Source organism: Populus trichocarpa, chromosome 10 (assembly GCF_000002775.5).
Source record: "Populus trichocarpa isolate Nisqually-1 chromosome 10, P.trichocarpa_v4.1, whole genome shotgun sequence".
Classification (NCBI taxonomy): Eukaryota; Viridiplantae; Streptophyta; class Magnoliopsida; order Malpighiales; family Salicaceae; genus Populus; species Populus trichocarpa.
This window is the reverse complement of record NC_037294.2, coordinates 2,477,028-2,494,418: the sequence shown is the minus strand read 5'-3', so window position 1 is coordinate 2,494,418 and position 17,391 is coordinate 2,477,028. Positions and strand designations below refer to the sequence as shown.

At 33.1% G+C, this 17,391-nt stretch overlaps 2 protein-coding genes across 17 annotated transcripts in view; one reads left to right on the top strand and one right to left on the bottom strand.

Moving 5' to 3' along the window:
- The first annotated feature begins 405 nt into the window (after window positions 1-405).
- LOC18102274 (uncharacterized) overlaps window positions 406-17,391 on the top strand; it is a 25,183-nt gene continuing 8,197 nt past the window's right edge. Inside the window, exons 1-8 of one of the 13 annotated variants that reach the window (XM_024609469.2) lie at window positions 406-769; window positions 1,862-2,269; window positions 2,495-2,612; window positions 3,549-3,858; window positions 4,052-4,124; window positions 4,443-4,533; window positions 4,615-4,694; window positions 5,635-5,989. In XM_024609469.2, coding sequence (XP_024465237.2) covers window positions 713-769; window positions 1,862-2,269; window positions 2,495-2,612; window positions 3,549-3,858; window positions 4,052-4,124; window positions 4,443-4,533; window positions 4,615-4,694; window positions 5,635-5,787 — 1,290 coding nt within the window. In that variant the 5' untranslated portion in view covers window positions 406-712 and the 3' untranslated portion in view covers window positions 5,788-5,989. Of the gene's footprint in view, window positions 770-1,861; window positions 2,270-2,491; window positions 2,613-3,548; window positions 3,859-4,051; window positions 4,125-4,442; window positions 4,534-4,614; window positions 4,695-5,634; window positions 5,990-17,391 lie in introns of those variants that run through there. The other 12 variants (XM_024609468.2, XM_006378013.3, XM_006378014.3 and 9 more) reach the window with 12 other exon arrangements.
- LOC7475918 (uncharacterized) overlaps window positions 6,390-17,391 on the bottom strand; it is a 27,783-nt gene continuing 16,781 nt past the window's right edge. The window contains exons 7-8 of one of the 4 annotated variants that reach the window (XM_052456822.1): window positions 7,055-7,166; window positions 6,390-6,960 (exon numbers count right to left, since the gene is read on the bottom strand). In XM_052456822.1, coding sequence (XP_052312782.1) covers window positions 6,905-6,960; window positions 7,055-7,166 — 168 coding nt within the window. In that variant the 3' untranslated portion in view covers window positions 6,390-6,904. The remainder of the gene's footprint in view (window positions 6,961-7,054; window positions 7,167-17,391) is intronic. The other 3 variants (XM_052456823.1, XM_052456821.1, XM_024609467.2) reach the window with 3 other exon arrangements.

Genomic DNA, 17,391 nt, shown 5'->3' with positions numbered 1-17,391 from the left:
TTTCATAACCATAGTTTACTTGTTAGGATATTGTGAAGTAATATGAACTACTCAAATAACGAAAACATTTTATATAATAGTTACTCATTGAAAAAAAAACATTAACCTAATAAAATCCAGTTGAATAGCTAAACCCAGCTTAGCATCAGTCAAGTTAACACTAAGGATTTAAAAAAAAAAAAAAAACGGTACCCTTTTAATAAAAATTATATTCCATGATCCAAGTCATTTTTTATTAAGCTCCGGGCCATTGTGGCAACTATTCACCCGCCATGAATGGAAAGAATAAAATAAATATACAAGAGGAGGATTGTGATTCGTGTAAGAGCGAGTAGCAAAAGAATGAAAAGGATGAGAGTAGTGTGAAAATTGGTTTGAAATGCGGGAAAGAGAAGGAAACAGACAAACGTCTCTCGTCTTCTTCTTCGTAGCCATCAGAACAGTCTAATGTTTCTTCTCCATTAATTCTTTTTTCTAACAACACAATCACTTGGAAACACCAACTGTCACTCTCTCTCTCTCTCTCTCTCTCTCTCTCTCTCTCTCTCACATATATGTTCCTTGATTCTCTCTTTCTCAATCTTTGTTGGTAGATATTTTTGATCCTGTCACCATATTTATGGTTTTAATTTACTACTGTTATTGTTTTTTAATATCCCTTTGAGATTCTTCCACAATCTTTTTGAGAGATTTGTCGATTAGAAAAACAGTAATGCAAGCAACTCAGGCAGCACTCAGCAATGGAGTTGCTGAAGGTTCTCCAGTAGAGGTTGGTTGGTCCTGATTAAATCTTCCATCTTTTTTTTCTAGATAATTTACACTTTGTCTTCTTTTTTTTAATTATACTTATCTTTAAAGTGATTTTCTTTGCTTTGCTTTGCTTTGCTTAAACGAAAATAAAGGTAGGTCTTAAAAATCTTTATATTATCTTTAGTGCTGATCTCTCTCTTTTTATGGGGTTGACAAGGTTTGCTGCTGAGATTTATTTGATTTTTTGTATAATTATTGGTTGGTTTATCAGATATTTATTTTTTAGAATTGAAAAACGTTATTTTGATAGATTTTTGTTCCATGATTAGTTAGAACATCATGTATAGAATTACAAACTATTACATTTCATTAGGGTATAAGGTTATTTTGGATAAATTGTGGTGTGATTTAGTTATTGCTTTTGGGTTTAGCCTCATTCCCTTATTGAAGGCAGGGGTTAAGCATTTGGAGTAATATTCGTGTTTCTGGGTAATGAGAAAAGTTATTTCAGGTTTATTGTTATTAAGGTTTTGATATATATAAAGCTTTCGTGTATGTTATGCTATCAGAAGCTGAATAGATCCTTTGCTGGTGATGAAATGCCAGTGAGACAGTGATACTTTGTAATATTTCGCCAGTTATTCTGAACAGTTTTCAATACAATTTACTGCTTACAATGTTTTTGACAATGGATATTATGAGGAAAACATTTGCTTTTTGCTTGTTGGCATTTTTAGAGATAGTGCTTCTAGTTGTGACTAGTGAGTTTTTAAGATGACACTTGCCCTTATAAAGGAAATGCTTAAAGATAACCTAATTTTGAAAGCTGTTTAAAATTTTCCTATTCCTCCCCCACTCCTTATAGACTAAACAAAACCTAAAACTCATTCCAAGAAAGCCTGATATCTAAGAAGCTGTGAATTTCCTCAAGGACCTATGACCAAGTCTGTAATCCTAAGAAAAACTGTGTGTTTGTGTCTGTTCCATCTGGTGATTGCAATGTTTGCATATCATTGTAATAGATGTGTCGTATATTCTGCTTTGGTTTGACGTGTTTTCTGGAAGCTTGTAAATCAAATGACTGGGATCTAATATGTCCTCCTCCTTGTAGGCTGATTCCAAAATTGTGGAACCCTCAAATGAAGTCTCAAATCCAGAACCAAGTGGAAGGCGCTCGGATCTTTCACTTCAAATTCCTCCTAGACATGTAGGTTTTGGCACTAGCCGTAGTGGAAAAGGTTTACTCCACTCTCAAAATTCATATAAAGGCAGATCACCAGGAGGCTTCTTGCGGACTCTCAGCTTGAAGAAAAAAGCTGCTGCTCCTGATGGTGAGAGGAGCTCTCTCCTTACTGCAGACTACAAAACAGCTCCAGATAGTCCTATTATGGCCAGCTTCAAGTCAGCATTTTCTTGGAACAGATGCACTTCTCTTCCTGTTACACCTGCATCGAACTTGTCCCCTTCTGTTTCCATGCCTGCTTCAGCAAGAATGCCTGGTGAATCTCATAAAATAAAAGTAAGCTATATTTGGTTTTTGCTGCTGCCTGGTTTATGAACTCCAATTTAAATTCAAATCCTTTAGATTTTTTGAGAGATGATCTAAGAAGTAATTCCCTGGGCAAAGTAATTGTTGGTTCAAGATAAATAGTTATAATGTTTGGAATATGATCCCTCTATAACGGATAAGTAACCTAGGGAAATTCTTGAAGAGAATAACTGAATGAGTTTTTTTGTTCAGAAGGGGGCTGCTCATCCTGTGGTTTCAAGGTCCCTCTCTGTGCCTTGGCGAAATGTTGTTATTGTACGATCTGCATCTTTCTCTACTCGCGATGAGCATGTTCTAACAGATCCCAGTAATGGTATGTAGTAGCACATGTGTTGCTTCATTTCCTTATTTCTATTGTTCCTTCAACTCATTGCACGATCAAGTTCCCTGACTTGCTCCTTCAGCTCATAGGATTTGGAATTGCATAATGTTATTATGAATTTAATGTTGTAGCCCTCAGTGATGTCCTACTTTCAGTTCAATCAAACCAAACATGTCATATATTTAATAGAAACTATTCATAGAATTAGGAATTGCATAACTTCTGATTGGATACTGTCCATTATTGCTTTGGGTTTTATGCATTGAAGTCAATTATTTATTCAGTTTGCATGTATCCTGTCACAGCAATGGCAGCATGATCAATAATTTGGACAAAAATAAGATGAAAAACAAGTGATAAATTTGGTCCCAAATTGGTCATATGGCTTTTGCAAGAATAAGGTAAGACAGAGATGGGGTCTTCTTTTGAAGGGGCTCTTTGATGGTAAGTTAGTATCTGGGTTTGGTGATGAGAAAAGGAAGAAAAGTTTGCAGACATTTAATGAAGAGAATTAGTGTTCTAGGTCTATTATGGAAGGGGGGGAAATTTGCATTCAGGTTGTTGATGGTGGTGGTAGGTGCAAGTCATTATTTCCCTTTTCCTGGTATTGAGTTGGTTTATTGACAGGAAATGATAAAGCGGTTAGAGAGGGTGGGGCAGGGTGGTTGATGGTTGGTCAGTTGAATGAAGATTTAGAATTCAAGTATTCCAGTAAGTTATACAGGTTCCCATTGGGTGCTACTCAAACCTGGTGTCTTCCAATCTGTTTCTTGGATTCAGGGACCCTGCGTTCTTGGGTGTTGTCATCGAATGGTTTGTCTAGTGTCATGTCATCATATTAGAGATTAATGCTGATGAACTCTTTATGCTTGCAATCCTTGCATTGTTGTCCCCCCACTATATCATTAACTTTGCTACTTAATAAAGCAGATCAAATAACGCCTATTCCCACTGAAGTCGATGATGAAGAAATTCCTGAAGAGGAAGCTGTATGTAGGATCTGTTTTGATGTATGTGAAGAAGGGAATACACTCAAAATGGAATGCAGTTGTAAAGGTGCCCTCAGACTTGTACATGAAGACTGTGCAATTAAGTGGTTTAGCACCAAAGGAAACAAGAACTGTGATGTATGTGGGCTAGAGGTTAAGAACTTACCGGTAACTTTGCTTCGGGTAACAAGCGCAGCCCATAGAAATAACAGACAGGAACAGAGTCACCAGATGTCACAGTCAATAAGGTAATGCGAGCTGGCATCATAGTCATACATCTATTTGTCTTATCTTTAATATCATGGTTCCATGATGTCATTATGCATTGCATCTTTGCTGAGAGACATCTGCTCTGAGTTTCACTCACAATCAGTTACTTCTGATTTTTCCCTTTCCACTTTCTGCTAATTTTGATTTTAGTTTTCTTGGTGCTTAATGCAGTGCCTGGCAGGACTTTGTTGTGCTTGTCTTAATTAGCACCATATGCTATTTCTTCTTCTTGGAGCAATTATTGGTATGTTGTTTTGCTGTTATACAAAAACTAGCATTAACAAATTTTGATTTTTGTGAAAGCTAGAGTTTTAAACTATCTTGTTCTGATGAGTTCTACTGTATACATGCCTGCTTAGGTTCGTTTAGTGGGGTTGGGTTTGTTGTGATACTATGCTGTCAAAACAAATGCGACTGTTGACTAAGGTCCCCTCAATTTGTATGATCTCGTAACTGTGATATTGTATGGAACATGTTGAGAAGGCACACGACTGGAATTTTTCTTAATTATTCATTAATATTTAGAGCTGAAATGCTAATCCTGTGTACTAAAATTTTGTAGATTCATGACATGAAGACTCAAGCAATTATAGTTGCTGCACCATTTGCATTCACGTTGGGCCTTTTGTCATCTATCTTTGCTGTCATTCTAGGTATATTCTGATCTTTGGATTTTACAAAAAAAAATAAAAATTAATTGGAGTTTTCATGCTAAATGCTTGCATGGCTTGCAGCAATCAGAGAGTATATATGGACATATGCTGCACTTGAGTTTGCGTTTGTGGCCATTACTGTCCACCTATTCTACAATATGGTGAGTAATGTGTCTTATTTTCTATCCCCCTCCTTAAAACAATTTAACATAATAAATTAAGTGCTGCCTAGTGAATTGAATATGGTACTATAATAAATTAACTGTGAAGTTGCAAAGATAATCATGGTTAAAGGCACTGGTTATGCTGGATGAATTAACGAAGACAGACATTAATTAAGGATTTAAGATAACTACAAGATGAGTTCATTCTAGGAACAAAAATCTTCATCAAAAGCTATCATAATTTAGGTTAACGATCTTCTTTGGTATTCTGGTTATTTTGTTAACTTTAATAACTTCTGCAAGTGATGATCAAATATCATGTGGTCTGAGATCTTCTCTTTTATTGGAATACAAGTTTTGATACCCACAGCTTGAGGTCTGAATATGTCTCTTTCATGTTCTCTTCTTTGACATTCCTTTGCTTGTTCCCTACTCATTAGGTTAGTGAGGGATATGATAGTTTTGTTTGAGCCAAAACTTAATTCTCATCTCTATTGCATGCTTTGGCCTCCTAAACGTTGTGAAGTGCCCTGAGTTGAAGGTTCCCTAGCTAGAAAAGAAGGCAAAACTTTAGTTCTTTCAGGTTTCTGAAACTGATAACTAAGGCCAGAAAAAATAAAGGATTAGCTGTAAACTTTAAGGCGGATGAAAGGCATGGATTGTAAGCTGTTGAGCCTTGGAGGTGCTGAAAAACACCAAAGCAACCTGCATGGAAATGGTGGGGAAAAAAAAGAAATAATTTTGGTAAATTGCTGGCACCAGAATGGTAATTATGAGATAACATGTAACAATCTGAATTCCTTTTACTGTACCATATCAAGTTAAAAAACTCATCACAACTCCAGAGCCCAGATTTGCTATCAATTTGGATCTTGATTCATTTTGACTTGAAGCCTGGAATTCTGCTGATTAAATCATCTGAAAAATGTTGTTGCAGCTTCATGTGAAGGCCATTTATGCAATACTACTTTCATCAGTTTTGGGTTTCGGGATAGCTATGAGCATCAACTCGTTGTACATTCAATATTTTGCTTGGCGAGTTCAGGTTGGCCAGAACCACAACTCGAACCCAAACTCGAATCCAGTATGAGTGATTATCAAAGTGAAATGAGGTCTAGCATATTATGTTTGCGATAGATATGTTGTTGTTTATCCCCACCCAGTTAACTTGGAAAGTAGTAAAACAATTTCATGGTATGTTGTAAATGAAATTCTCCTGCATAATATTACCTCCCTTTGTCCAGCTCATTTCTTTATTGTGCAATGGATAACAGTGTGTTTTTTTATAGCAACTCATTGCTCGATTTGAAAAGGATTAAGACTTGTTAACACAAACTGCAGAATGCAAATCAGATAAATTTGCTAAATCTAAGTCATTGGAAACTTGAGAATTTCAAGGTTTTGTCAATTCAATTGGGATCCAATTTCTAACTAGGTTGAGGTTTCTTCTGTTTAGGACCGTGCACAAACTTTAATTCATGCTTGTTTATTTTTTGCTCAGTTTTCTTCCTTTTTCCTCTCAAGAACCAAACCACAAAACTCTACTCTAAGATAACCCCTAGTAGTTCTTCTCGGGAGAAAAGGCATCCAATTTTTTTTTTTTTTTTTTTTTTTTTTATCAAGACCTGTTATAGGCAGCTCAGGTGGTCAGACGCTAAAAACAACCCCAAAGATGCATTTGTACAAGAAAAATCAAATCAAAAGAGTAAAACATCTCTGCCATTAAAGAACGAGCGAAGGCCCCGTAATCGTTCATACAGATCTTATGTTCCTTAAATAAATATGACTAGCTCTATCAAGTATCTAAAACAAAGATTGCGAGTTCAGAATAAATTTTACATTCTCGTGCTGCTGTAGCACCGTCAAAATATTTCTACAGGGAAGAAAGCCTAACAGATTCACTACATGCATTATGCAAAAATGTACAAAGGTGCCAGGAAGAAGAAAAACTATCTACGCTTTGTCACGGGAACGAAATTGAGGCCATCTTTTTTCATCCATACCGTAGAACGAGTTCTCTTGACAGTGTCTGCAAAGAGCCGGTGCCTGTCATCAAGAAGGGCCAGTCAGTTTAAAAAAGTATTCAAATGCCTTTTGATCTGCCATTGATGTAAGATCCTTATGATTCCATCCATGACTAGGCCACATAAAAACCAGTTGAACTTTGAATTCAACATATTCTTAAGCCAATAAAGAACAGTGAACAGTTAACTAGTAAGAAAAATTCCATTCAGCAGCAGCTCTGAACTGTAGACAGCAGCCCCTGAAAGTATAAAGTAACAGTGCGAATTCTTATTGGTTAGGATTTTATGGATCACGTGAAGAGATGAACCAAAATAAAGAACAAGTATTCAAACCTTTTTCAAGGAAAGGTACGCAGACTTCATAATCTTCTTCGCAAGACAAAATTAACAGATCATCTGGGACTACATCATCCTTTAGAGTGGATCTGCCAACTCTCTCCACTGCCTGATAAGCAATTCAACAAATATCATTATAAAGCAAGAATTGCCGAAAGCATCTGAATAATTTAATGGAGTAATCAAAAGTTTCAACAGCCACATATTCATATTCAGTGTGAAACATGATGGGTGTGCAAGCCATATAAAAAAGACGTTCATAAAAAAGACGAAGGAAACTGATGGGTGCGCAAGCCATGTATGGGTGCGCATGTCTAAGAGAGTATCCGAAGGAAATATTAATCCAAATCTTTGTTAAACCGTCTGTGGCACTCACTAATAGTAAATTAAGTTAAAAAAAAAGTCTAGTCAAAGAATTATGGAAGTATAATCAGAAAGTTTATCTATGAAATTGATTGTGGTAAAGATACTTTGTCTATAAAAATAAGAGATGAAGTAATTGAATTTAAGTTTAATGATGCAAAGAAATATCCTTACGGCAATGTTTATTCCATCACATGACATGACTAAATTGATGAGTGTGTATAGCAAGTTCTTGATTTTGATACGACGGTCGGATTGAGAGTTATTCTCGATATAATGAAACTGGACAGTTTGTGATATTTCATCAAAAATTTAAATTTTCTTATTCAATCCTTGCATAAATTCTACCCATTAGTGTACTAAATTCTCAATACCATTTTTTATTCTAAGTATATTTATTTTTCCTTTTTAATAATTATTTCATTTACAAACTTGTTACTGGTTCACAGTAACGTTACTGATTTTTATCTAGGTTTACATCAACACTTTTATGTGCAATTATTTCTTAAATTTCATTCTTTATATCCATTATAATTCCTTGGAATTATTTATCATTCTTATAACACATTTATATTAAATTCTTCTATTCGTCGAAACTCGTTACCGGTTTCGTCGACATTATGAATTTTAAGCAAAAATCCAAAACCTCTATTTTAAATCTTAACAATGCTTCTATATTTATTTATAGAGGTCATCCCCTCCATTATGCATCATATTTACTATTATCACTATTTATCTATTCTTTTTCATCTCGAGTTTTCATTACTTATCGGGATTTTACTACTTTAAGTCTTATATTTACACGGGGGTTTACACAGTTGTTGCAGGGATAGGAGGGGCAGCAAGTATTTCCCCCAGGAAAAGTGTTGTTACCCTAGTATGTTGGGTAAAGAACATGAGAGAGATGGGGTGTGAGCTGTTTTTTTGAGAGGAGGATGCAAAGATAGGTGGACATTGGTTAAGAAAGGTAAAGAAATCTCTAAATCAGATCTCTGTGTTGGAGGATCTTAGGGTGGATTGTGCTACCCAGTTGCTTTCTGATAGTGCTCGGACATGGTGGGATAAAGTGAAAGAGATGAGAGCTACTAAAGTACTAAAATAGAGAGATTTCATAATAGAGTTTGAAAACAGATATTACTCCTAACAACACTGTAAGAATAATGAATAAGAATTTATATCATTGCTAGGGTGATATGACACTGTTATAATATAAGAAGCGGTTTCAGGACCTCTTCATGTTTGCTTCTGTTTACTTTCCTACGGAACAACACATGATAAAAGGATTATAGGATGGTCTTAGACAAGACCTAAAGATAGGATTAGTTGCATTTACAGTTTTGGAATGTAAAGGAACTTGTAGAGGAGACTCCTAAATAGAAACTGGTGGGGTTCGGAAAAAGGAAAGAGCCTATATTTTCCTTGAGTAAACCTCCTCTTCTAAAGAAAAGAAGAGGGTAGTTTAGTCAGTTTAGGAAAAAGGGAGGAAGTTTCAGGCCCTAAGGAACATCTGGTGGATCCTCACAGGATACCCAGGAAGAATTTACAAAAGGGCAGTCACGCTTGAAAGTAGATTCGACAGCTGGATCTACATAATAGGAACAGAGGATTGTCACCTATCCACTATGTGTGCAATGTGAGTAGAGACATCCAGGGGATTATTCAGCTAGCTCAGGCAGATGCTATATCTGCAAGCAGGAAGGGTATAGATGGAGGGATTATCCATATTTAAATGTTGCATGCTATCATTGTGGAGGGACAAAGCATTGCAAAAGGGAATCTCCCCATAAAATTAAGGAGTAGACTCAAATTCAGAGGTTTCCAACAAAAAATATCAACAACATTCTATGACATTGAAGAAACCAGGTAGACCTACTTAGTCAAAAGCAAATGCTAACAGAGGTCGACCCTGAGCAAAAGGGGAGAGGACTCACGAAGAGTTGTAAACTCCTGGTTAAAATAATTAAAACATTAAGAATCTTGACCATATAATGAAATGGGTTAAATAAAAAATCAAATAAGATTAATTTAAAGAAAAGGGATGAAATTGAATGAAATGAGAAGATAAAATAGCATTAAATTTTAAGAGAAAGACTAGTTAGAAATTGATGGGGTTAAAAACCAAAATATGAAATAAAGTGGGTCAAGGTGTAAATTCCAAAAAATCAACCTATAAATACATCTCTCTCTTTTTTCCCAAATCTAGCAGCTCACCTAAAACAAGAGAGGCATAGATTTTGATTTTTTTTTCTTTGTTTCTTGATGAAATCAAATGGAAAGGTTAGTAAAGAGTGATCAAAAGAAGAAATTAGGCGGTCTAGAGGGTTTTTATAGAGTTAAAAGATTAGTGTTAGGGGGCTTAGGAGAAAACGAGGAGGGAAGGGAACTTGGCTTGTTCTTGCAATTTCCCACTTGGATTAGCATTCAATTAAGATGAGAAACTCATTTAAAATGTTTGGTTTTGAATGATTATGTAATATGTGAATAGATGAATGTGCTAGTGGTGTGTAGATGTTGAATTTCAAAACTTTGTTAGTTAAAATGTTAAATTGGTGATGGAATAATGTTTAATGATATAAATAGTGGTAGGGTATCAATTCAATTGAAAGAATTGAGAGGAAAAATGTCATTCTCCATATAAAATCAATTTCGGTCTAGGAGAGGAAAAAAGGAGAAGTGTAGGAAAAATTCAACTTGTTACAATTCAAAACCATTTTATCACCAGGTTAGGGGCATTAGACTTAAATATGCAAGCCTAAATGAATTTGATTAGGAATTTATGCCTAATTTGTAAGTTGTAAGTTAGGGTTTATAATGAAATGTGGGGGGAATAAGAAATTTATTTTTGTTTTATATAATTGGGATAGAAATGAATGAAAATAACTTAAAATATACAAAAATAAAGAGAAAAATCCTAGTGTTATTGAAGGGGGTAATGCCAGCCATAAAGGGAAGGAGTTGGGAAATTAGAACAATGCATAAATGTTATTTGTTTATACTTATTATAGCATGTACTAAGATGTGGAAAATGAATTGAAAAAAAATGAAAATCTTGTGTTTAAATTGTAATGAAAAGGTTGTTATGCCTTAAATTATGAACATTGGAACTTTGTAAGAATTATAGAATTTTTGTGTTGTGTTGAATAATGGTTCGATGAAGAAAGGTTAAAGAAAATGAATATGTTTTGTTTGAGAGAGTTTTAATTATTTCAAGGAGGATGTGAAATGGACTAATTGATTGATTATGGTGTTATGTTTAATGATGTTATAAGACGTATGAAAAAGAGATACTTCTTTTAAATGGTAAGGAAAATAAATGAAAATACTTGGTTGCATGTTAGAAACCTTAGATTGAAAACTGGATAAATTCGTCACTCAAGTTATAGATGAGTTTAGGAATTGAAAATGATATAATTTGGAATACACTTCTCACAAACATTGTAATTAGGGATGTTATCTTTCAAATGAAACTGACCTTGATTTATTTGAAGTTATAAAACTCCATATATGGGCTACAATCTGAGGGGAGATTGGGTAGGAACCTTAGATAGTTTTACACATTGTGATAACTGTTAGTTTTGGGTGTGTTAATGGTAGAAATGGGTTTTATTTCCTTCAAAAAAAAAGTTATGGTTGAGTATCTTAGCTTTCGGAAGAAACAACCCACACCTAAAACTGAATTTTATAGCTTCATGTATAATCAAAATAGTAACCGGTGTTCTAGAAGATTAAGTAAAAACGACTAGAGTAGTCAGCTCTAAAAATCTTTTCTTTGATAAAAGACTTAAATGATAGAGGTTTTGAGAGTGGAATTTTCATTATGAAATAAATTATTATTGATGATTAAGTTGCAGGTGAACTTTCATTGAATTACTAAATAGGAATGATATGTATACTCGTTGATATAAGAGAGGTTGCTAGATCATGATCCTAGATCGGAGAGGCAAGACCTTCGCGAGCAGCAGGTAGGAGACTAACTCCTCTATTATAAACATGTTAGAGCTATTAATGATGTTTAGTTTTCATAAAATTAGATGTATTTAGTTGTATAAGATGTGAGATGAATATTAGAAAGGAATATGAATCTGATTAGTACTCGGTGTAGTACTGGAGACATCAATTTGATTTGATGGCCAGAATATGACATTGACTAGTACTTGGTGTAGTACTATAGGTGTCAATTTGATTGATGACAGGGATATAAAATTGACTAGTACTCAGTGTAGTACTGGAGGCATTAATTTAACTAATTACCGTAAATATGAAATTGAATAGTACTCGGTGTAGTACTAGAGGTATCAATTTGATTTGATGATCGGGGATATAAAATTGACTAGTACTCGGTGTAGTACTAGAGGCTTCAATTTGATTTGATGACCAGGAATTTGAAATTGACTAGTACTCATTGTAGTACTAATTTAGTTGACGATCAGGATACAAATTGATTCCGGGACAACAAAAAAAAGGTGGTTTAATAATGATTGTCTATGTGTAAATTAAGTAAAATATTTCTTTGTATTGTTATAACATATTTTAGTTATTGTTAATTGTTATAAACTAAATTGTTTATAAGATCTTCACAAGCTCGTGATGTGCAATAGATTACTTTTGTAGTTTTGTTAAATAGTTATTAAAGTTGTAATTAAGAAAAACATAAACTTCTTTTGTGATTTTGAGTATGTTTTTTTGGTATGTAAGTGAATTTTAATATTAGGATGCATGTATGAACTAAATTTATTAAACTATGACTTTAGAGATTCTTAAATAATTTCTTCTTTTTCCTTACAGTTACAAATGCATGAGATTTAAATTATGATTATTTCATCTTATAATTATTGCTTAGTTATTGTCTGATGAATATGTTGTGATCATTGATTAAAGTATGAAATGATGGATCGAGAGGATATATGTGGTTTATTCTTGATGGTGTTAAGTTGTAGAATTGATCCAAGGTATATAGGAGAATTTGTCAAAATTTTATATATATATATATATATATATATATATATATATATATTAACTACAAGTTTTGTGTTCGCCCATCATTGTATAAATTAAATTGTGTTGATAAAAGTTGGGGTTGTTATAAGAGTATTTCATGTAACATAAGAAGATGCTAGAGTTGCTCGAGATATAGTGGCAGGTATGCTGTAATAAATACTTAGCAAGTTTATATTTTGAATGATCTTGATGCTACTCATTCATTTGTGTCAAATAGAAAGGAGAGTCAATTACATGTGTTGCCAGTGAAAAAGGATTGATTATTAGTGCACCCTTGAGTGAGATAATAAATATTAATCTAGTAAATGAGGGGTGGAGTACAAAATAGAAGTAGATTTATTACCTTTGAAATTCTATGGTTTTGACATGATATAGGAATGGACTGGTCGGGTGTGTATTGGGCTCAAATTAAATGTTTTGCTAAGACAATTGCTCTTCAAGGTTTAGATGGTAGAAGGGTAGTAGTTTTCAGGAAAGAAAAAAAAATGTATAATTTTGATTATAATTGTCAAGAAACTATTAAAAAAGAAATGCAGGCTTATCTAGCATTTGTGGTGGAGGCGAAAAAGGAAAAGATATAGGTCTATCTGAAATATGTTTTGGGTCTAACAAGTGATGATTTTAGTAGATGCATGCGAATTGAGACTGTACTGAGGCTTTGGCTTGTTGTGATATAAACAGACCAGGCTTACCTAATACGTGACGAATATGATCTTGATTGTTTTTATTTTTATGTTTTAAAAATATTTAAATTTTTTTATTTTTTATTTTAAATTAAATGTTTTTTAATGTTTTTAAATTATTTTAATATGTTGATATCAAAAATAATTTTTAAAAAATAAAAAAATATTATTTTAATATATTTCTAAATAAAAAATATTTTAAAATACAATTTAACTAATACATGAAGGACCATGTCCTGGAAGGTGCGGGTTGCATTCATGGCAGGTGCATATGTAATTGAACCATGTTCGATCTTTTGGGTTTTACCCTACCCATTCAAGCTCAACCACTCGTTTCGGCTACTTGTTATGGCTCGGACCTTCCCAGGGCCTGTGCTTGTTTCTTGCTCCAATCCATCGAGTAACGGAGGGAAGCTACTCGCCAGGGGAAACCATTGGATCATAATCGACAAAGGTGTGAAAAAAAGTATAAATTAGGTGGCTTTGGTACCAAACTAAAAGGTGGTGGCATTTCTACAAGACCCTTTGTTTGATTTGGACAGCTGTCACATGGCACACAGTTTCTTTTCTTGATATGTTTTCTTATACAAAAAAAACTTGTTATTTACCGTGGTGATGCCGCAAGTTTTTTTTATTATTATTATTGTTTTTATCATTAAAGTAGATATTTGTAAGAGAAAAAAACAATGATTTAAATCCCTACGAAAATACATTTTTTCAGAGGGATTGTTCATGTATTTATTTTGGTTTGAATATATTCTTTCATTAGTATCATGTTTTTTTTAATATATGTTTTTGATGAAAACATGTTTTGTAATTAGAAGCACCGGTTTTTTAAAATAAAAAATTATAATGAAATTTTAATATAAAAAAATCAAAATAATTCATGAGGAAAATTAGTTAATGTTATAAATTATGTCAACAATTCATTAACAATAATAAATAAATAAAAATCATTTTTTGAGTGCATTAATAAATTTGTTTTGCATATTTGGCATATAATAATTAACAATACAACTATAAAAACCATGGAAAATCCAAAAAATAATTTTAATATGATTTTAATTATTTCAATTAAAGTGAATTTTAATCAAAATCTAAAAAAAAAAAACAAAAAGGAAATAGAAAGAGGCAATGTTACCAAACCTTAAAGGTTGGGCTAGGCTCGCTCACCTGATCTAATATAAATAAGACCAAGCTCGTGTGTTTGGCCTTTGTTATTTTATTTGTTTCAAAGTAGACAAGATGTCATCCATATTAGTAAACAGTGCATCGTCTACTAGCTTGTATTCTAGCCATCTTTGATAATTAGAAAGTTAAGGTCTAAGTTTTTGGATTCTAAAAATAAATTTTCAACCTTTTTCAATTGAAAAAACCCTAATAAACATCATAAAAATCATATTAAACTGATTTCTAACTTCAAAACACCCTTTTACTCGGTAAAAAAAAACTAAAAGAAAAAACTTTTCTAAACCCTGATCTACTTTTCCATCAAGATAAAAGTTTTAAACCACCTTAATAAAATGCCTAGAAGGCTAGGCTCACAAGCCTGACTCAACAGAAATAAGATCAGGCTTTCGAGGGCGTGCAAAGCCAAGCTCGTGGGCGTTTGCGAACCTATGCCTATGTGTCTAGCCTTTTTTTAAGGCAGACAACACGTCATCCATATTGGCAGACAGTGTGTCATCTCCTGGTTCATATTTTGACCACCTATAGTGGCTGGAAAATCAAAGTCCAAGTTTTGTGATGCAAATCTCGTTGAATATTGATCTAAAAACTCACAACGAAGTAAATGACAAACTCAAAATGCTAAAAATCATACTTGAAGTAGGACATTAACCCAAAGATAACCAAAGATATTGTAATTGACTTGGACCCATTGATTATAAAGAATCAGGAACCTGTAGTATAGGAAAAATGCTACAAAATCAATTATACTTTGATAAGTTCAGTTGTTCTTTATTCAATAAAAAAAAAAACATGTTACAATAAGCAAAACACTAATATCATTCAAATTCAAAGGCTGCCAAAATTTACAACAAAAAAACCCTTATATAGCTCCATATATAATAACTCTAATAAACCTATTTTGGGTTGTAAACCAATAGCCCAAACTAAGATTAGTAAGTCGTAAAAACTAATAAAAGAACAACAAAAACCTAAATCATAATTTAGTTCAACATAATTAAATTAAATCATCCCAAAACAATATCTTCCTTGCATAAAATCTTCTTATAATTAAAATCAATATCCTAGTAGAGATAGGATTGTGTTGTCGCCATTAATGTTTTGAATAAGCTAGGAAACCATTTGTTTTAATTGCTGAAATAATTCCCTTTAAATTGCTACCTTTGACTCTCCTTGAAATAAAAGGAAATAGTGTTGACTTGTCTCTCATAGGTAGTCGCCCGTTACTTGCCTTGTAGATTAGGAAGTCCTTGCAAAACATGGAGAAACAATAAGATGTCCCATTGTTATCGCCTCTTCATATTCTTTATTTAGCATGGAATCCAATGTTGTGAACCTCATAGTCACGTGATCATGCAACCCACAATAAAATTGACAACAAATAGAAAAGCCAAAGCATCAGGTTTGATAGGAGTGTGACACAATGAAAACTTATCCTAAAGCACCAGCACTATTGAAATAAGAACTCTTATCCTACGAATATCAATTCGCAAATGAGAAGTATAAGGAAAAATGTCACAAAGTCAATTATAATTTGATAAGTTTGATTGTTTTTTTGGTTAAAAAAAATATTGCATCATGCAAAACACAAGGTTATTCAAAACATCATGGCTGAAAGCTAAAAACCTAAGTACAATCTAAATAAACATATTTATAATAGGTGAAAAACATACTAGACAATTCTGAAAAAAAAAATCAAAGAGTTCGAAATAAAATAGGAAAATGAATCATAAATCAACTAGAAAACTAATATAAATCTCGCATAGTAGTTTCTAGACCTTATCGCAAGACATTCTTGATGTTGGATTGATATAAAATTTTAATACGACATAAAATAGGATCTCTTGAAACGCCTAATAAGATTTCAACCCAATCCAACTGTTGAATCGAAAAAATATGCTTGTTAGTGTAAAACTGTGTGATAGAAAAAATCTGCCCAATAATCCTTATAAGAAAAGGATTTTGGAACATTGAAGGGATCCTTACCACACTTGTAAACTATACTGCTACTCATTAAAGATTCTTGTAGAACTAGAAAAAAAATCTTAAAATTAGTTGTTGAATATCCTTTTATTATTAGGAAAAGAATCATCTCCAAATAGGAAGTCCATAAGTCAAAAGGCAACAAATAATAAAATACATATTGCATCTTCTGATATATATCACGATGCCTTGTAGAACTTTGATTGACTTGAGATTTTAACCTAGTGTATAAAGATATGTCTAAAAACTCCTAGTTAAATTTCAACCTTATCTAGCGGTTGGATTGAGAGTTATGTTTGATAGTGTAAACTGGACATTAGACACAATTATGCTAGAATTTGAATTTCTTGTTCAACCCATTCTTGGATCGTATCAGCCAATTCACTATCTTTTTAAGCCATACTCTCTTTTTAAGTTTTATTTTATCCTCATACCCTTGTTTAGGTGTTAAATATGTAAGAGTTACATATTTACTATCTTTTACAAACGAGTACTTGTTATTGAATTTGCCATGCATAAGCCTTCTGATCATATTGTTATGGCCTACCCAGTAACAAATGACTCGCATGCATAGAAACAACATCACATAACATGTAACATCCCCCATTCCGGGATAAAAACGACAATCTCATGCCAATCGAAAAACAGAGTAAATTTTTTTTGTTTTGTATATATATTCATGGTCTTCGTATTAAAAACTACTGAAATTTCGACGGAGTCTCCCCTATGCCGGAAGGTCCCAAGTTATTGACATGGAAATCTGTTTACACTTCTAATAACTCGCATCTCATAACTTAATTCCCGACCCAATCATCCTGGGTTTCAATTCCACACTTATACTCACACCTATTAACCACAATATTTATGATATGCATTATATAACAAATATCATTATGGATGGATAAAAAATATATATATATAAATACATAGATATGAAATATGGTTATATGAACTACAGGGTTAAATTCATTCAATCAAGTTTAAACATTAATTATACAAATTAAGTTATACAAACATTTTTATGTTTACAAAATACAAGGGTATACTCCCTAGAACCTAGATTACAAGAAGGGAACATAAGCTAGGGTCTACTCCTGTCGTGCATGTGATGATCCTGAA